The following is an 18,494-nucleotide window of genomic DNA, read 5'->3' on the forward strand; positions in this document are numbered from 1 at the left end:
TTGTCCCTTCTAGCCAGTTAGCCAATGTAGTATATAATATAGGCGTGTGCAATAGCTTAAAGACAGTTGTGGAAAATCGACTATATCACCTACCAGGATAGCTCATGTACCGTACAGATTACTATTTATTATTCATTTTTAAAAAATATTTTAAATATAAATAAATTTTATAAAAATAATATATCTGATTACAAAATTATAATTATAATTATTTTTATTATAAAATAAATATAATACATAAATACATATAACACTAACCTTTGTCGCAAGTGCGCCTAGATTATTAACAATAAAGAATTGACACTATTAATTTGAATTAAGAATTATAATATACGGGTGGACAGCTATATCTATATAAATCTATATAGGATAATGATAACTGCTCGGTCATAACTGTTAGCCGTCATTTTCAGGTAGAGAAAGGTGAAACATGTCGAAGATGACAGTTAAAAATGTAAAACCAGCCACCAGGCAAGATCATTAAAAATCTACGAAATAGGATCATAACTAAAGTTTAAAGTCAACAGCGGTAGTTTTTTTTTTTAAAAGGGGAATAAATACAAACACTACGTTAAAATAATTTTATAATTGATATGATTTGACTTATTTTATCAGATTATAAAATTAATTTAATAATAAAATAAATTTAACATATTAAATAAATTTATGTCAATTTATAAAATTATTATTTTTAGATATAATATTATATTTTTTAAAAATATAAAGAATATAAAATTATTATACTCTAAATAAATTTAGAAATTATTATATTTATGATTTAATAAATTCATGAATTTAGAAATTTATTTTTATAAAAAATTATAATTAAAGCATTTAAAAACACAAATTACTCTCAGCTTCCTCGTAAATGAGATCAGATGTGGTTCTTTCTAAGTTGTTTTCAATTTCAAAGATCGCCTTGCCGTAACGTAATTAAATGCTACCGGAGTATACTTTCTCAATTTTCTCTCCATTATTTATGGCTCCTTCTCTAGTCTTTCATAAAGGCTACAAAATGCTCATCGCGTTTCCTCGACGCCCACAAGCACTCTCGCTTTCCTGAACAAAGAATCTCTGCTCTCTCTCTCTCCCTCGGGCGGACAAGCAGGAACAAGAACTCGAGAACACAAAGCTCTTTCTTTGATTTCCTCGTGAGATTTCTCCGATCATTTCGTTTCTACTGGGCACGAATTAGTTTCTCCTATATGTGTGTGCGAGTGAGAGTAAATGAGGTGTAAGAAGCATAACTCCGACCTTAGCAGCACCGTCGGCGTCTGTGCATCCTGCCTCAGCGACCGACTCTTAGTCCTCATCGCGGCGCAGGCCCAGGCTCAGGTCCTGTCCCAACACCAGCAGCTCTCCCCGACTCAATATCGTCCCGCTGACGTACCTGTGGGTACCCGGATATCTGACGCCAATTTGCCTCCGCCTCCGCCTCCGCTCGTTTTACCTCGCTCCGTCTCCCCCTACGTCTCCCGCCGTAAGTCGGACGACGCCACATGGAAACACCAGCACCACGACCGTCATGATCGTCGTTTCTACAGCACTCCCCAGGTGGGTCCTACCTACGCCTCATCTACCTTCGCCAGTACCACCGGATCTTGTAAGAAGAAGAACATCAGGCTCTTCCTATTGTCCAAGTTGTTCGGGTCCAGATCCGAGAAATTGGAGCCCGATCCCAGAATTTCGTCTAAGGAATCTTGCGGGCCTTCATGGTCGACATCATCTTCTTCTCCCTCTTGGTTCACCACAATCTTCAACGGAAACCGGAGAAAGCAATCGCGGCCGTTCGTTGTCGACGAATCCACCGCCAACGTAGACAGAAGACCTGGTCGGAGAGCTAATCGAGGAATGTCGCCAGTGAGAACGACGGATTCCGATGAAGATGCCAATCATCCGGTATCATCGAGTGGCTACTCCTCGGAGGCGTGGCGTTCACCGGCGTTCGCGGTACGACGGACTCGGCAGGGACAAAGCCGGAACCCGTCCGGAATAGCGTTTTGCTTGAGCCCGCTGGTGAGGGCGAGCCCCAACAGGCACTGGAACCAGAAGAGTTTGCCGCCGGATATAACCGTCTCCGGCGATACTAGGGTGCCGGGGAAGCCACATCTCAAAACGGCGGCGTCGTTTTGCAAAAGCCGGTCGAGGAAGCTTGCGGATTTGGGGAAAGTCGGCTACAACCATTGATTTCCTTGACCGTTGACATCGCCTTCGACGCGCTGATGTGATGTCCTCAAAAGTACGGTGTTGCCCCTATTCCTTTAGATTTCCGTTTCAAAATAATTAAAGCGTGCGAGGGTTAAAAAAATAAAAGAAGCTCCGTGCGTTCTCATTATACAAAGGAATTTCCATTATCACAAATCCAAATTATTGATTTATTTTCTGTAAATACGTAATTTTCGAGCTGAAATGACTTTTCTATCCTTTTAATACCTTGATTGGAGATTTTATTGGGTGGTTCTTGGGAGCATGGTGGGTGATGCTCCTTTCCCCCTCAGTTAATGATAGTATTAACTACTTGGAAGTAGATGGGTGGTGGGCCAAGGGATTGAAAACTGAAAAAGCTGAGGCGGTGGGGTCCACTTGTACAATTAAGAATGAGGTGGCATCCTATGCTTTTCGGTGTTCACAAGATTAATGTCCCGTTAGGTTGTAAGATTGTGTTAGATTAATTTAATTTAATCTAATTTAATTTAAATCCAATCTAAATATTTAATTTTTCTTATACTTAAAATTTATAATTTTTTTTAATTCAATAATTCTAAAGATTTAATTTTTATTTATTTAAATATATATATATATATAATAATATATGTGGTGTGAATTCCTCGTTAATTGATTTTTTTACTTTCCCTTCCCAACTCGCACATCCTTAAATTGAATGCTGGGTCTGTGTCTCACTGTCTATGATGCTGGTGTTAATGTTGCGTAGCTTTGTGTGTCTTTGTGCGTGTGCACGTGTCAGGATTCCGTGACTCCGGTGGGCAAACGAGAGGACCCGATCTAATGGACGATAACGTGGATACAAGAATCTTGTTTATCTAAGGGTCAGGAGAAATGGGGTCAAATGATAAGTTCGAAAAAGGATCGGGATACTTTATAAATTTTTAAAAATTTGTAGAGACAGATGTAATTTGTGTAGTCGGGTCCACAAATTTAAAGAGAGCTTGCAGTTTCCTCGGGACTAGGACTCAGTACGGTCAATGTCCTTTAACCGTTATTTCTACGACTTTACTTTCCAAATTAAAAAAATAAAAGAAAATCAATATGGGTGTTTAAATTGTTATCCATTCGACACGTGGCTATATATGTTTCTTATATCTAAAATATTTTTTGTAAAGTAGGTTTACTCCTCGTATCAAATAGATAAATTTCGCACAATTTTTTTTTATAAAAATATGAGTTGTAAAAGAAAAATTTTTCAACACTTTGAATTATGCTCCCTCTCATTTGAATCATATTTAGAAATAATGTTATATATAGTCGTAAAGTATGTAAGTGTCGTGTAATTATTTTAAAAAATAGTAAGGTCTACTATTAAAAAATTAATTTTCTTTTCATATGGATCTCGTATTTATTCATTTTTTTTTAAAGTGATTATGTGACACTTGTATACTCATAATTACAATTATCATTTCTCTATATTTATATATATATATATTCTGGAAAAGGTAATTTGAAATTGTCATTAATAAATAGACAAGGCAATGACCTTTGTGTGTGTGTGTGTGTTTCTCACTAGTAGACAAATAGAAAGAAATGGGGTTAGGCCCTAACCTCTCAATTAAAATCTAATTAAGGTAATATCACAATCTAGTCATGAAAAAAAAAATCCAATCGGTTAATGATTGATTAAGATGGTTGAATGGATCCAAATCCAACATCTTAATTAATACATATAAACTAGCTTTTACAGTTCATCTTTACAAAAAACTAATTAAAATCTTTCCAAACAAAATATCACATTGCAATACAAGGGTTTACAAGTTCTAATTAAGCTTAAATTAGTAATAAAAAAAAATAATTTTAATTTATTCTCCTTATATAGGGGTTAATAGAATGGTTTTGCGGGATGAAATTAAATTTACTCATTTATTAATTGTGTCTGATGGAGTTTATCTGTTTTGTTCCGAACCTAAAAATACCAAACCCCAATCATTAAATTTTAAGTTAATTTCTTATGGGATTCATTTTATTGTTTTACCCATTACCACTTGAATCTTGGATGTCACAGTGAGGAAAAAAGCAGTGAAAGAAGTCATGATACTATGTTCTCGAAGGTTTGGTAGATGAGAATTCCCATTTCAAATTTAAAATTCTCATATCATTATTATAACTTTTTCAAATTTTCCTACAAAATATAATAAACAATTCAACATTTTCAAATCTTCATATAACTTTTTCAAATCCCAAAACAATAATAATACTAAAAATAATATTTTAAACTCTCATCTCAAACTCAAAATTCTCATCTCTCCCCCCAAACCTTCCCACTAGAGGTTTCTTTAAATAATAAGAGAGAGAGAGAGAGAGAGAGAGAGAGAGAGAGAGAGAGAGAGAGAGAGAGAGAGAGGCTACCAAACACACCATATCCTTGAAAGTTTCATTTCTTTCTTTCAAATTTCATTTTCAAACTGTCTTCACATTCTCTAATTCGGAGAAAATACATTTATGAACAATCTTCCTTAGTCTATCAGACCATACCCTAAATAACTTGATCAACTTATTAGATGGACTAAATTATTTGCAATAGATTACGACACTTCTATCAAATTAATCAAATCACCAGTCACTGGATAATTTTCCTAACTCGGAAGAATGGCTGTAAAGCAAATAAACCAGTTCCTCAAAGATCACCCATGATGTTCTGTTTCTATCAAGTTCCAAACTCATCAACATTAAGAATTGTTATAAGATTCTCCAACACCATTGCGTGTCTTCCTTGCCTTAGAATCATCAAGATAATTTTGGTAAATATATGATGCAAAACCCCAAAGAGCCAAAAGCATGGCAATTACCTTGACGCCGTTCATTTTGTCATGGAAAACTATCACAGCCGCAATAGGAGTAACAGCCAAAGAGACAGTACTGATTACGTTGGAGAAGAGAGACGACACCACAAATATCAAGCCCACAACACCAACAGAACAAATTTGCCAAGCCACTGCAGTCCAAGCCAACACCATTACATAAGAAACTCTTCCTGCACCAAAACCCTCCATTTCCCCATGCAAACTCTTCCATTCCCCACTTGCGAAAAGGCCCACAACTGAAACACAGGTGGCAACAAGTGCTGTATAGATTTGCAGTTCCAAGACTATAGAATAGGTTTCCCTTTTAAGAACCTTTTCGAAGCAAAGCTGCATTAGGGAAAGCAAAAGAGAGTAGAGTGCAGACGCTGCGAGGGTACAAAGGAAGCCAATGATATATTTCCCCTTGGAAACTCCTGATGGTCCTTCAGAGTCATCGTTGACACCGATCAGGGCAGCAGATAATGAGAGGAGAACCACAGAGTTAAGAATTAGAGCAGTGAACTTCTGAGAGTTGATAAAGTATGAGAAAACCGCATTAAAGGCTAGTTGGGTTGCACATATGAGGGAATAAGTAGAGGCAGAGAGGTACAAGAGTCCAACAGAATACAACATGTTGTCACCAGCTATGAGCACTCCAAGAGAGAAGTAGACCAAGACAAGAATCTTAATAGAGGGTGGGGAGGCCGAAAAACTTGAAGGCTCCCGAGAAGGAATAAGAACGAGTGGGATTAAAAGGACTGGGAAGGCAGCTGTTTGCACAAGAGTAGCCATCCACTTACTATTTCCACCCTGGTCATAATAAAATCTCCCAAGAAGAACAGCGGCAGATTGGCCAACAATGAGGAAGAAAATACTTAGTGCTACCAAAAGCCACCATTGCCACCGGTTTAGTTTTCTCAAAGCTAACTGATTAGTGAAGGTTCCATCTTCGATTGAGGGTTCTTGAATATCTGTAATTGGATATCAAGCATCTAAACAGGTTTAGTATCCTCATAAAACAGATGGGTTTCACCGATCCACTGTATATATTTAAAACTTGGAAAGGTATATAAGCTTAAAGAGATCATCACTAAAACAGAAAATCAAGTCTAGCAAAATTTATTTACAGACTCTTTCTATACTACTTGAGTTTTCTGATATACCAGGTACATAACTAGAAGTCTAGAACCACCGTATATGGCAATTGCTATTCATCCAAACCATTTGATATGCAAAATAACAGTATCAAGGTCTAGTAAGTACACCTGTGTGGCAATATGCAATTCAAAAAGTGGAGAAAGAATGTAACATACGAGATGCCCCCATACTAGAAAATCCTAGTACATCTGTTCTTCCGATATTCTTTATAAAACATTAAACAAATATTACTATTGGCAAAGATGGTCAGATACTTTTTTTTTTTTTTTGTAACACCAAAGATAAAAGATGTCTTCTTTATAAAATGCACTTGCCACATGCAAGCATCCATCAGATTGACTACCCAGAGTAGTGATGCTAAAAGCTAGCCTAGAGTAAATTGATGGCTTAGCCAGAATAAATAACTCCAAAGGAAAGCAGAGAAGCTTTCCTCAATACTAAATCTGAGAACACGCACATATCCAGTCTTCAAAAGGCGTTAATAAGAGATGGAAAATAGACACCTCTATTCCAAATAATGTTGTAAAAACTTGCACTTTCACTTTGTAGCCCTCTTTGTGATCATCCTTGTATCACTGACAAGACGCAAAACCAGTGTTGTCCAGGGGGTAAAAGGCATGTGAAAAACCCTGTACTCCTTTTTTGATAAGTGGAGATGGAATAACCTTGTATTCCTTAATTTAATAGGATAGAAAACACACACAAACATTGCTATCTATTAACTTAAAAAAAACACACAAAAACTACTAGTGTATCGATGCTAATTTGCGATTAACTACCTTAGTGTGTCTGATAAGTTTACATGCACCGCTCAATTTAAATATATGTGAGACTATATAACCATCTATCAAAGTTTTATCTTTATTTATATTTCTAAAAAAGTCCAAGGCGCTTGAGATGAATCAATTGTGCAAAACAACGCTTAAAATCAATTAGATTCCAGAGAAAATAGCGGAGTAATCATATATTTTCATAATTATACATTTTAAGCCTCATCTCCCAGAACAAGAAGTAGAGACATTTACGAGATACAGGACTTTATGATTTTCTTGGGTACCTAAGATTCAAACTTCCAATTTCTTTGCTTCACACATTTTTCTTAGCAACCAAACGGAGCATGAGATGTTGATTCAACGATAACCCAGAAACATAAAGGTTAGAAAAAATGAAACCCAACTCCATATTCCCGAATCATTGAAATTAGACATCCTCAAAGTTTTCCTACTTCTTTTATTTTTATTTTATTTTTAATCAGCCTTACTCAAAATAAGTTAATATAACAGAGAGAGAGAGAGAGAGAGAGAGACCTGGCATGGTCCTTAGAGTCACAGGGATTAACGGAAGAGCTTGGCACTTCAAAGTTGAAGTCTGGGACTGCTATCAATGAGAGGATAAAGAGAGGTTTTATGAGTGCAGTGGGCCAGTGGCCTATTCGGCAACAAAAATTTCATACCATGGCTTCTATTTGTTGGGGTTTTTTTTTTTAATTATTATTATTATTATTATTATTATTATTTTACTATTAATGAATTAAGGAAAGGGATGGTTTAGTATCTTAATTAAGAATTATGCCATTTTGATCTTCTACTTGTAACTTACTTCACTGTGGCCAGTCTGTCAATTAAAAAAAGTTTTGCAATTAAATTTATTTTTTAATAAACAATCAAAAGTTTTATTTATAGTCACTTTTACATATTCTCTGCCCACTCCATTAATATGATTGGTTACGTCATTTTTTTAATATAAAATAATTATTTTAGCCAATCACATTATTAAAGTACATAAAAAATACGTAAAAATGATTATATTTAATAGAACTCATAAACTATATAGTTTAGATAATTTTTCATTAATGTGCACTTCATTCTTCTTAGTTCGCAGGGGCAAAAAAATAAATCATGAAAATAATGGGGAAAATGGATATTCTTTTGAAAATAAGAGAAAAAATAAAAGATTTTTTTTTTTAATTCTATTTGTTTAATTTCATATAATTTCTTTTTATTCTATCCTAATCAACCAAGCAAATTTAAATTTCTTTGTGAAAAAATAATGGGGAAAACGTTTAAATTTTTTTATTTTTAAATTTTATTTCAATCCATGCATTTCTTCAACCAAGCAAGTCAAAGAAAAGTGTAATGCGATTGCTATTGTTATTCGGTTTTATCCAAACCAGCTGCTTGTTATTCAAGGTCTCAACGATGAAGCTGAGACTTAGGAAGGGAGTTAATTAGAGAGTGGCACGTGTAATTTACCATAAACAAGTGGAGAATAATGGAAGAGCAATATGCGCAGCTGTTGCAACTTTTCTTATTGTTGGACGAATAAAATGCTTCGAACAAGAAAGCTCACTTGAGTTGATTTTGATCGTATCGTATCTGGAAATAGAGAAAATGTGCTTCCATCACTCTTTGTTTGACTAAAAAAATAAGATTTTTCATGAGTGGAATGGAGCATCATTCATTTTGAGCAGCGCAACACGTCCAACGACCATCCCATTTTATCAGTGTTTCTTTTTTAATTTGAATTTCAAATTTCGAATTTTAAAATTTTAACCATTTTTATTAGCTGTCACGCCAGCACGTATAGTTATGTAAATAAAATTGTAAGTATATATTTCCATATATATATGTGTGTGTGTGTGTGTGTGTGTATTTTGGATGAGGCTTGGAGTCCATTTAAATAACGCTTGTGCTCCTGTGCTGTGCATAGAAGTATTTCAAACTCTTAGAGCTGTTTGGATAGTGATATGACTTTTTCAAATTCCTTTAAGCTTGAATGAATTGTTTTAAAATTTTCTATAGGTTATAGATGATTTTCATGGATATTTTTGGTGGGACAAAGCAATAAGATCTAACTCAAACAGCCACGGTGCACAGAATTGCTGTTCAATTAAACTCTCAGACTGGTTTCTCAATTGAAGGTACTTCCAACTTTATGAAAAAATCTTTAGCCAAGCCGGTCCTAAATCACTTTCAACAATTGTAAAACCCAAAAAGGCTACAAGAGAGGGACAGAAACTTTGCAGACCATTTGATATGATCAGCCAAACCAATGAGGGAATGGGGACAATGAAGTTGGAGCAAGCATAGTTCCTTGCCAAGTATCAACAGGCACATCCTCCTGACTGTGTTTGTGAGTGAATCGCAGATGCATTGCTAGATTTGAGATTGACATCAACCATGTCTTCTTGCTTTGCTGAAGAAAGAGTTTCCATTCCTGGTAAGGCTGCTGCAATCTTTCTGAACAGCGCCTGACAATGGATTGATGAGGAAAACTCAATAGGTAGGACACAAAAGGATTTTTAGAAATACATTAAACAACCAGTAGCTAAAATGATATAATTTGTTTATCGTTCTCTCTCTCTCTCTCTCTCTCTCTCTCTCAGAGAAAAGAAACAATCATGCCATCATTGTGCTGATTAGATGATTGTCATCTAGAATACTCTTCTGATTAAAACAAAAAGACCCATAAAATGAATTTAACCCTCTTAAGAGAGCAAAACTTTTAGGAACTTTGTCAACGAGATGTTAGCACAATTCACTTAAAACCCATTTCATTGGCAAAAATAAAGTCGAGTATTCAGAGCATGCCAAACCATTATCACATGCATTTACATGCCAGCATCAACCCAATGACACTTGTATAAACGGCCTGCAATTAGATAGAACAAATAGTTACCTTTATATTGAAACCAGCCTTGGCACTTGTTTCAATGAACAAAACGTTGAGGTCATGAGCTTTTGCTTCTGCTTCCTCTGTAGAAACTTGCCTGTCCTTCACATGATGCCCATGTTATAAGCATAAAAGATTCCCAAAGAAACTAGCATAATTAACATTGAAAAAAGATCCATTGGGAAACTTTGAGCAGTAAAGTGCTCTCCTCAGCTTCATGTATGCCAAAACAAAAAAAATATTCTCCATCTTCACTTCTGAATAAAAATGGCAATACCCACAGCCAAGGCAAAGTAGTAACTGATTTAGCAATAAACTTCACCCATAACATCCCACAGCCAAAGTAGTAAATCATTACCTCTTCTCCACAAGATCAGTTTTGTTGCCAACAAGTACAACGATTACATCTTCACCTCGCTCGGTGCGAACCTCTTCAATCCATTTGGAACTGTTTAAGAAGGACTCTCTACCTAAGAACGTGATGCATACTAAAATCATTAGCAGCTTTATTAAACATTTTTTTTTATCACAGCTTTATTTATTACTCATATAAACCCAGCAATCAATTTAAATACATAAGGTGAGAAATCATTAAGTTTCTGAATAAGCAACCCCAACTCAATACATTTTAGGTTAGTTTGACATCCTACGAGCTCAGTAATTGCATTTGTTCAAGATGCAGCGAGTAACTTATATTGCTTTTCAGGATCCATGAACAGAACATGGATATGGATATAAAAATCTATAGAAGATAAAAAGATGTTTCCATAGCCAAAAGAATAGGTAAAGATCGCACTTGCAACATCGTAGACAATGACTGCAACAGAGGAATCCCTGATATAGCTTGGAATGAGACTCCTGAACCTTTCCTGTCCAGCAGTATCCCTGTCATGCATTTCAAGATTTGGTGTTTCAAACATGAAAATGAATTATCACCAAATAAAATATTTCCAGAGTGCATAAATGTACTGTATTTTGGGAGATATATTAAACATTTATCTTTGAACCTTGTAACAAATATACAAAAGTAACACAGAATTGTCCCAAGTCCTAACCACGAGAACAGCAAGTACAATATACAAATATGCACACATATTCATGGCCATCATGACAGATATACACAAGACCTTACACCCCCCCTTAATATACTAATCATCATGGAAGGTGATGGAAAACAGAAATGACAATAAATTTTAAGACTACAATATTGGTCTAAAACGTCAATGACTAGAATCTCACCAGAGCTGCAACCGAACTGTTCGATCTTCAAGGTACATAGTCTTCGAGAGAAAATCGATACCAATTGTGGCCTGGTCATCAGTAAATGACACATATAAGCTAAGACAGAAAAAAGGTCTTAACTGATGAAAAATTACCAAAACATTTCAAGATAGGATAAAAGGAACTAACAGCATACAATGTATGATCACACGCGGAGAGAGAGAGAGAGAGAGAGAGAGAGAGAGAGCAAAGACCGAAAAAAAGGTTTAACTGATGAACAATTACCAAAACATTTCTAGATGGGAATAAAAGGACCTAACAGCATACATTATAATGCAAAATCACACGCGAGAGAGAGAGAGAGAGAGAGAGAGAGAGAGAGAGAGAGAGAGAGAGAGAGAGACTGATGTTTGGCACGTACCAAGTGTATAGAAAACTGAAAACTGCAAAAAAAATTTTCCTAATAGTTTTAAACTATTAATGTAGCAGCAAACTCAGGTACACGTTATGATTCAAACCCAGTGTTCATCCAGTCACTCAATTCATCAAAAGAATCCATAGAACAACGAGAATATAACAGCTAAAAAAAAAATTGTCACTTAGTGAAAATTCACCAAATACCAAGATCAAATATAACATAAAAGTTTCTCATCACAAATCTAAAGTGAATTCGAAGACAGAAACTCCGGCACCATTAACGAAAGGGTTAAACTGAGCGAATGAGATCCAACCACTTAAGCAAAATTTTTCCAAACCTCCGATCCCTAACAAGATCAGAAAATTGAGTAGTTTATTTTCGGGTTCAGAAAACTTAAACCTGATAGGTGTTGTCGAACTTGTCGTACATGAAGCGGGTGATGATGCTGGTTTTACCGACCGACTGGTCACCCAAGAACACGAGCTTGTATTTGGCTAGAGCCGATACCGGAGCCATTTGTTCGGATCGGAATCGACGTCGATATCTCGGCCGCTGGCTTATCGGGGAATTCGCCGGAGTGCCATTTGTAGCGTTCGCACTTCCTAGTTATATTGATTTGCTTGATCATGGGTCTCACTTACTTATTGAGGAGAGAGAATTTGTCGATCACGTGCAAATCACGTGCTCCTGTACTTCTGTTCTCTCTTTACTATCTTGTTTCCCTTCCGTGAGAGTCGGGGAGAGAGAGAGAGCGAGAGATGGCGTTGAGGGCAGCCATACTTCGTCACGTCCGAGTCCCGGTTCAAACCCTAATCATAACCGGATCGAAACTGCAGCCACGGGCTCTGTACGGTGGTTCCCTTCGGTTCCTTTCATCCCACGGTGACGATCATCTGACCAAGGACGAGGTCATTGACAGAGTCCTCTCCGTCGTCAAGAGCTTCCCCAAAGTCGATCCCTCCAAGGTCTGTCTGTGTGCCTCTCATGTGCTCTCCGATTCCCTCTCGTTTTCCGTTTTTTCTTGGAAAATGTCTGTTTGGTTCCCTCGAATATGTGACCAGTGAGAAAAAAATCGAGCTTGATGTGCTACCGCCATTGATGATTTCTTTAGTTCTGTTGCGTTGATTAATCGTAAATCTCCCTCGATTAAGTTTAATTCGTTTGCTTATCTATTTATTGAGGCTGTTGATCTGCCTAGGATCTTCTTCCAGATGTAAAAACATTTTGATTGTTCAGCTAATTTTTGTTTTCCAAAATCTTGATGTGCCAAGTAAAAACCATTCAAGACTTCGTTGAAATGTCCTTTTTTTTATAAGCAAAGCAAATGTCCTTTGCCATTATATTTGATGTGGGTTTCATTTTCTGATTTAAATAATTAAAATCTTGTGGTTTGCACCATATTACAAGTAAAAGTAGGAAAATTTTGAACTTGTAAGGTTCGAAGTAAACGATCAAGTGGATGCTTTTCTGACTTATGATATTATTTTAGTTACTATTTAGACAATTCCAGTAAAATTCTGATTTTCTTTGTGGAGAAGTTGCTTCATTCAGAATGACTTTTGTGCTCTAAAAAGCCCTATATTGGAGAGAGTTCACATGTTGTTTTTTTATCATCACCTGGTTTCTCTCCCATTAGGCCATATCTAATTTGTAACCAAAAAGTAGATACGTCACAACTTACAGATTCATTGGTTTATGTCATTGTTTTATTTTAATCTATAGCTTGCCCCTTTTGGAGCTTTGGTCCAATGCGTGGTGTATATTATTCATTGCCTTCTTTAAGGAATATGACATACAGACGCATGAATCTTTGGAAGCATGAATTATGAATGCTCAGCTCAAAGTCATTGTTTGGTGCATTATATTGCTTGCTTTTGGATGCTATAATTTAATGGATTTTTAGGCTTCCCCTCACCTGGGATTGGATGGAAAATAGGTTCATAGGTTGCCTTTTATTTATTTTGGATTGTTGTTACACTTACACCATTGTTTATCTATTTTTTTTTTTTCCCTCATTCTCATTGAAAATTATTTTGTGACTACTTATAGAAGGGCAAGGGAATTCCATGCGTTAATAGAACGAATCCCAAACAGGACATCATTCTTCTCAGTTTCTTGGCTTCAGTGAACATGATGCTACTTTGCCTCTTAAGTAATTTGACAAGACTTTTTTATAGGTTACATTTCCTCCCCCACTTTTTTGGGATTCTGCTTCATTCCTTGATTGAAGCATAAATTCATCTCATCGCATAATACATTTTGCTTCTAACTGTGTTTACAAACTAGTTATGTAGAGGAGCTAAAGTTGTTTCCTAGACAACTATATGTTGCCTAATAGAAACTATGTATGAGCATATTAATGAATTCTCACTTTCGCTATATGGTTACTGGCTATTGCGTATTGTTGATCTTATTATCTCCGAACAGCCTCCCATTGTTGAGAAAAAAGTAGAGGGGTAAAACCTCTATACTAAACTGCTTGATGGGTAGTTGCCAATTAGATATTAAAGAAGTTCTGCAGCCTTCTGTGGCTGATTACTTTCAGCGCATTCTTTTCTTAAGAAGCTTATGTTGGATAATTTTTAATTGTTAGTTGGTGCCCTTCTATCTAATCCTAGTTGTAGTTAACTGGTCACAATATTATAGAAAATATACTACTGGAATTACAATTTTGGCTCATCTGCAGGTGAATGCTGATGTCCATTTCCAGAATGATTTGGGCTTGGATAGCTTGGACAATGTGGAGATCGTAATGGCTCTTGAAGAGGAGTTCAAGCTGGAGATTCCAGATAAGGAAGCCGATAAAATTGAGTCCTGTAATCTTGCAATTGAATACATCTACAACCATCCATTGGCTGGTTAACTTGATATAATCTGCCCAAGCTCATTTTTCTCATTGAATTACTTGTAGAACAGTAAGCTGTTCAGCTTTTTTTTTTTTTTTGGTCTACTCGTTGGATGTTTGTAGAGTGATCTTCAAATTTGCGGTGGAAAATAATTTGAAAACTGTTTAAAGATGAGTAGCCTTTCCAGAAGTTGGCTTGAGAATCTGAGATGCTTCTTATTTAAACAGTATCAGTTTCTTTTGTTTCCAGAATACATCGGAATGGTTGTGTTTGCCAAAGCGTCTTTCTTCCTTCTTTTGCTATTATATTTTGATGCGTCTATCTTTTTCCATCTTAGACCTGAAACTCTAAGAAATATCAGGGCCTAGAAGATCTGAATGCTAAACTTGTCATAAACTATAATCTTTATTATTTTTTAATGGCTGTAACAGTATGTAGCATTCAAGCCCATTAAGCAGAGACAAAGCATCAATCACGTGTAACTATTCTTTTGGAGTAACTCCAAACAACACCAACTTTGATGATGATTGTTTCCCAAAATGTGTGATCACATAGAAGAGAGGCTGACATTTTGAAGAAAATTTTCCCCTCATTTTCTTTTCTTGTTGATTGCAGGGAATTATGTTTCTCACAATGATATAATTTTTGTTTTTCCTTTCCCTCAAATTTCATCATCATTTTCACACACATCCCTCACAGATCATAATGCAAGTACTCAACCAAGCCTTTCCTTGTGACCGCATTTCTCTCCAACAGTTTTCCTTATAAAATGGAACCGCACGAAGTATGTACATTATATTGAACAGAGAGAGAGAACTTTGAAAATGAGTCAGATGGTGAGATTGATAGCTAGTGAATTTCTTTCTTATTTTAAATTTATATAATAATCTTTTTAGTTATCCCATCTTAATCTAACCTGTGCAGTAGATAGGCAATCCATTATCAGGTTAGACTTTACTCCAACATATGATTGTTATGTTGGCAATGGAATTCAAAACGTTATTCCCCGGTAACACACAATTATTTGTTTCATAATCATGAACGCGCACACACGTTATGTTATTCATTTTAGATTTCTTCATTCCAGACACATCTCCTATATGTTATTCCAGACACATATCCTAGAACCATATGTAGTATTACTTTACTTCAAAAGGAATATGCGGGGCTTGTGTATCCTAGGACTGTATGTAGCATTACTCATAAACTTGTTGCCATTAAACAAATAAAACAAACCAAGAGCAATTAAAACCTAACATCAACTGCCATAATTTCCTGCTCGATATCTTGGCAATTCAGTGATGAAGACAAAAGAACTGATCGTGTGCTGCTTGACACCATGCACCACGGTCTTAATCCTATTAATTGTATTTGAATACAAGTATGTACAAAGCTAAAATCAATCATATTAGGTTGTGATGCAGGCATATACCATGTTCATGATTTCAATCAACAGATCAAATGTTTTTATAAGCAGAAATTTTCATGGCATCTTTGACCACATATTACATTAATCTGAGTAAATTAACAGAACCCCCAAGAATAAAAATAATAATAATCAGTAAATTAACAGAACCCCCAAGAATAAAAATAATAATAATCTAATTGTCCTTGGTAGGAATGACAAAAAATCCAAAAGGAAAGAGAGGGAAATCTAGCTAGAAGTTTGCTTCAAAACAAAACATCAATTTATCCTTTCAATTTATTTTTATATACCAAAAGATAGAAACTTTCAAAATACAATCAACATGAAGACAATATCTGTCGACATCATCTCATGTATCATGAGAACAACATATGCCACCCCAACAATATTATATATTGTCCATATATATATAATTAAGCTGCTAATTATAAAAAGAATAATTAAGGAAGAAATTAATTAAAAAAAAAAAGAACCAAAGATCATGATCAGGTTCAAAATAGTGAAAAAAGATCAGACAATTACCGGCTGGATCTTAGTTTCCGAGGTGCATGATAATCATTAACTTAGCATACTGATAATCGAAAGCGCAATAGCAGACAACTGGAACGTACTGTTGTTTATCTTTGTCAAAGGTGAAACCACACCTTTCTTCTCCTTGAAACCGTCTTCACAGGTTGTAGAGGCATCGATGATCGAACTCACTTCGATGTTGGCATCTTCGTAGCGTTTGTTCTTGTAGTCTTTCATGGCTTGTTTGCTCGCAGTACCAGCACCGGAATACAGATCATAGCAGTCATTCAAGCACGCCTTAACATAAGGGTCCAATTTTTTGCTCGCCAGGAGCTTCTTCACGCTGCGCGTCGTGTTTGTAACGTTGAGGTTGATTAAGTTGATCGAGATCTTTCCAAGTTCACGAAGATTGGAAGCACTGTAGCTTCCTGGGGCTGCTTGCAGAGAGGTCACACAGAAGTTGTAGATTAGGTTTGGATCCTTCTGCGCGCATTTTTTGCAGGTTTCTGGGATGAGATTGTTGGCATTTTTGGCATGGAAGGTGGAGAACATGAGGAAGAACCAAATAGTGAGGGAGAGGTAAAAGAAGGGAAGCCTCATTTTTGTTTGAAGAATAGTTCTATGTAAATCATGTGAATATATGGGTATTTATATAGGCGAGTAACGTTACACTCCATATTGTCATTCTATTTTTATCTCACAACGCAAGATATGATATTTATTATCATTAAATGACAAAGAATAATCTAATAAAAGATAATCTAATGGTGATAAATGTGCCACATCTTATATAGTAGAATGAGAGTAAAATAGTAATATGGTGTATAGAATTTTCCTTTATAAGCAATTTAGATAATCTAAAAGTGGATAACTCGTGACTTTCTTGACTTTTGCACATGCTAAGTTTCTATATATGTCATCGTCAATATCCTTGTCCAAGCGATTGAATCAACAAATCAATGCCTTAAAAGACAAGTACTATCATGGTCCAATACTACATGGATAAGATGCTCTTTCAAGTTCTTACCTAAATTTGAGATTTTCAAATGGCTAGAGAATGATGATAGACAGATAGACAGTCGCATGAAATTAATCTTATAAGATTTCAATCTTTCTCCTTTAAAATCTTTAAATTCGCTTAAAAATTTAGGATTTTTTATTCCTTGTATATATGATTGTCTATGTATTGAAATTACACGACGTTGCATATAAGTCCGTGTGGATAATATTTTTAGTAAAGTATTTACATAACATAATTTGATTTGTATAAAAATTTCTAAAACTTGAAATATCGTAAATTTCAAATTTTATAATTAAAGTGATGTGAATGACGTATTGATCTGCATACCGACTTGAGAATATAATAACTCATCAAAATTTGATACACGTTTATAAACCTTATAATGCACTACGCATATGCAACTGAATCATGTATTGCTTTTATCTCTTTTGGGATTACAAAGTCTTTTGCACGCAACTCTCAAATTCCTAATTTCATTTCCCATATTTAGTTACCAACATTTTTGGACGCAACTCTCAAATTCCAAATTTTATTTCCCATACTCATTATCCAAAACATACATCACATGATACAACAGAATGGGCTTTGCTCTTCTAACACGTTTCTATATGTTTTTCAGCCTTTAATTGGTAATTTAATTGAAAATTGCATTTCATTTTGAAGGAAGAGACACATTATAAACAAATATTTTATTTCTAAAAGATAATTTTATTTAAAAGTCTTTGCATCACACACCATTTGTATGTCATTGCAATTTGCTGAAATGTCAATGATCTTATAGTATGGTGACATTTATCTTTTCCGTATAAAGAACATGTTTCGACAATTATGTCTCTATAATTTTAACTCTATTATTAAAAAATATTCTTAATTTTATTCTTAATCAATTATAACGTAGATAGTATTAAGTGAATGAGTAATGTTATATATAATCGTGGTGGAGTACGCAAATACTTTGTAGTCATCTTAAAAAATAGTGAGATGTATTATTAAAAAAATAATTTTTTTATGTGGATATCATATTTATTTATTTTTTTAAAATAATTGTATAATATTTATATACTCACAACTGTAACTATCATTTTTTTAATTGAATGTTATTTTATATTATTATTTTTTAGAATTATTTTCGAAATACCCAACAGAATCATCATCTTCATCGTCAAGGTCTCAAAAAGCCGAAACAGATAAACCTCAAACAAGGCCACCT

At 35.2% G+C, this 18,494-nt stretch overlaps 5 protein-coding genes across 5 annotated transcripts; 2 read left to right on the forward strand and 3 right to left on the reverse strand.

Annotated features, from left to right (window-relative positions):
- Window positions 1-904: 904 nt before the first annotated feature.
- LOC122295202 lies at window positions 905-3,290 on the forward strand. The gene is made up of 2 exons (XM_043104317.1): window positions 905-2,239; window positions 2,966-3,290. Exon 1 carries the CDS (start codon window positions 1,228-1,230, stop codon window positions 2,185-2,187), a length of 960 nt encoding a protein of 319 aa, XP_042960251.1. The 5' UTR covers window positions 905-1,227; the 3' UTR covers window positions 2,188-2,239; window positions 2,966-3,290.
- Window positions 3,291-4,591: 1,301 nt separating this feature from the next.
- Window positions 4,592-7,608, reverse strand: LOC122293164 (probable purine permease 11). Its single transcript, XM_043101654.1, has 2 exons — window positions 7,478-7,608; window positions 4,592-5,983 (listed from the first exon to the last, which is right to left on the reverse strand). Exons 1-2 carry the CDS (start codon window positions 7,482-7,484, stop codon window positions 4,899-4,901), a joined length of 1,092 nt encoding a protein of 363 aa, XP_042957588.1. The 5' UTR covers window positions 7,485-7,608; the 3' UTR covers window positions 4,592-4,898.
- A 1,431-nt stretch (window positions 7,609-9,039) lies between these two features.
- LOC122294626 (ras-related protein RABH1b-like) lies at window positions 9,040-12,014 on the reverse strand. Its single transcript, XM_043103524.1, has 6 exons — window positions 11,881-12,014; window positions 11,082-11,152; window positions 10,639-10,727; window positions 10,201-10,312; window positions 9,849-9,939; window positions 9,040-9,420 (listed from the first exon to the last, which is right to left on the reverse strand). The coding sequence occupies exons 1-6, from the start codon at window positions 11,995-11,997 to the stop codon at window positions 9,274-9,276; spliced, it is 627 nt and encodes a 208-aa protein (XP_042959458.1). The 5' UTR covers window positions 11,998-12,014; the 3' UTR covers window positions 9,040-9,273.
- Window positions 12,015-12,239: 225 nt separating this feature from the next.
- On the forward strand, window positions 12,240-14,605 carry LOC122294628 (acyl carrier protein 1, mitochondrial-like). Its single transcript, XM_043103526.1, has 2 exons — window positions 12,240-12,446; window positions 14,168-14,605. The coding sequence occupies exons 1-2, from the start codon at window positions 12,240-12,242 to the stop codon at window positions 14,342-14,344; spliced, it is 384 nt and encodes a 127-aa protein (XP_042959460.1). The 3' UTR covers window positions 14,345-14,605.
- A 1,392-nt stretch (window positions 14,606-15,997) lies between these two features.
- LOC122294627 (putative invertase inhibitor) lies at window positions 15,998-16,892 on the reverse strand. The gene has a single exon (XM_043103525.1). It carries the CDS (start codon window positions 16,861-16,863, stop codon window positions 16,312-16,314), a length of 552 nt encoding a protein of 183 aa, XP_042959459.1. The 5' UTR covers window positions 16,864-16,892; the 3' UTR covers window positions 15,998-16,311.
- Between the last annotated feature and the right edge of the window lie 1,602 nt (window positions 16,893-18,494).

The sequence above is a fragment of the Carya illinoinensis genome, chromosome 14 (assembly GCF_018687715.1).
Source record: "Carya illinoinensis cultivar Pawnee chromosome 14, C.illinoinensisPawnee_v1, whole genome shotgun sequence".
Lineage (NCBI taxonomy): Eukaryota > Viridiplantae > Streptophyta > Magnoliopsida > Fagales > Juglandaceae > Carya > Carya illinoinensis.

Coding starts and splice junctions, on each gene's coding strand:
- LOC122295202 (XM_043104317.1), top strand. CDS start 1,228: ATGAGGTGTAAGAAGCATAACTCCGACCTTAGCAGCACCGTCGGCGTC.
- LOC122294626 (XM_043103524.1), bottom strand. CDS start 11,997: ATGGCTCCGGTATCGGCTCTAGCCAAATACAAGCTCGTGTTCTTGGGT. Junction 10,728..11,081: donor ACAGTTCGGTTGCAGCTCTG/GTGAGATTCTAG, acceptor AATGCATGACAG/GGATACTGCTGGACAGGAAA. Junction 10,313..10,638: donor CATTGTCTACGATGTTGCAA/GTGCGATCTTTA, acceptor TCACGTTCTTAG/GTAGAGAGTCCTTCTTAAAC.
- LOC122294628 (XM_043103526.1), top strand. CDS start 12,240: ATGGCGTTGAGGGCAGCCATACTTCGTCACGTCCGAGTCCCGGTTCAA. Junction 12,447..14,167: donor CCAAAGTCGATCCCTCCAAG/GTCTGTCTGTGT, acceptor GCTCATCTGCAG/GTGAATGCTGATGTCCATTT.
- LOC122294627 (XM_043103525.1), bottom strand. CDS start 16,863: ATGAGGCTTCCCTTCTTTTACCTCTCCCTCACTATTTGGTTCTTCCTC.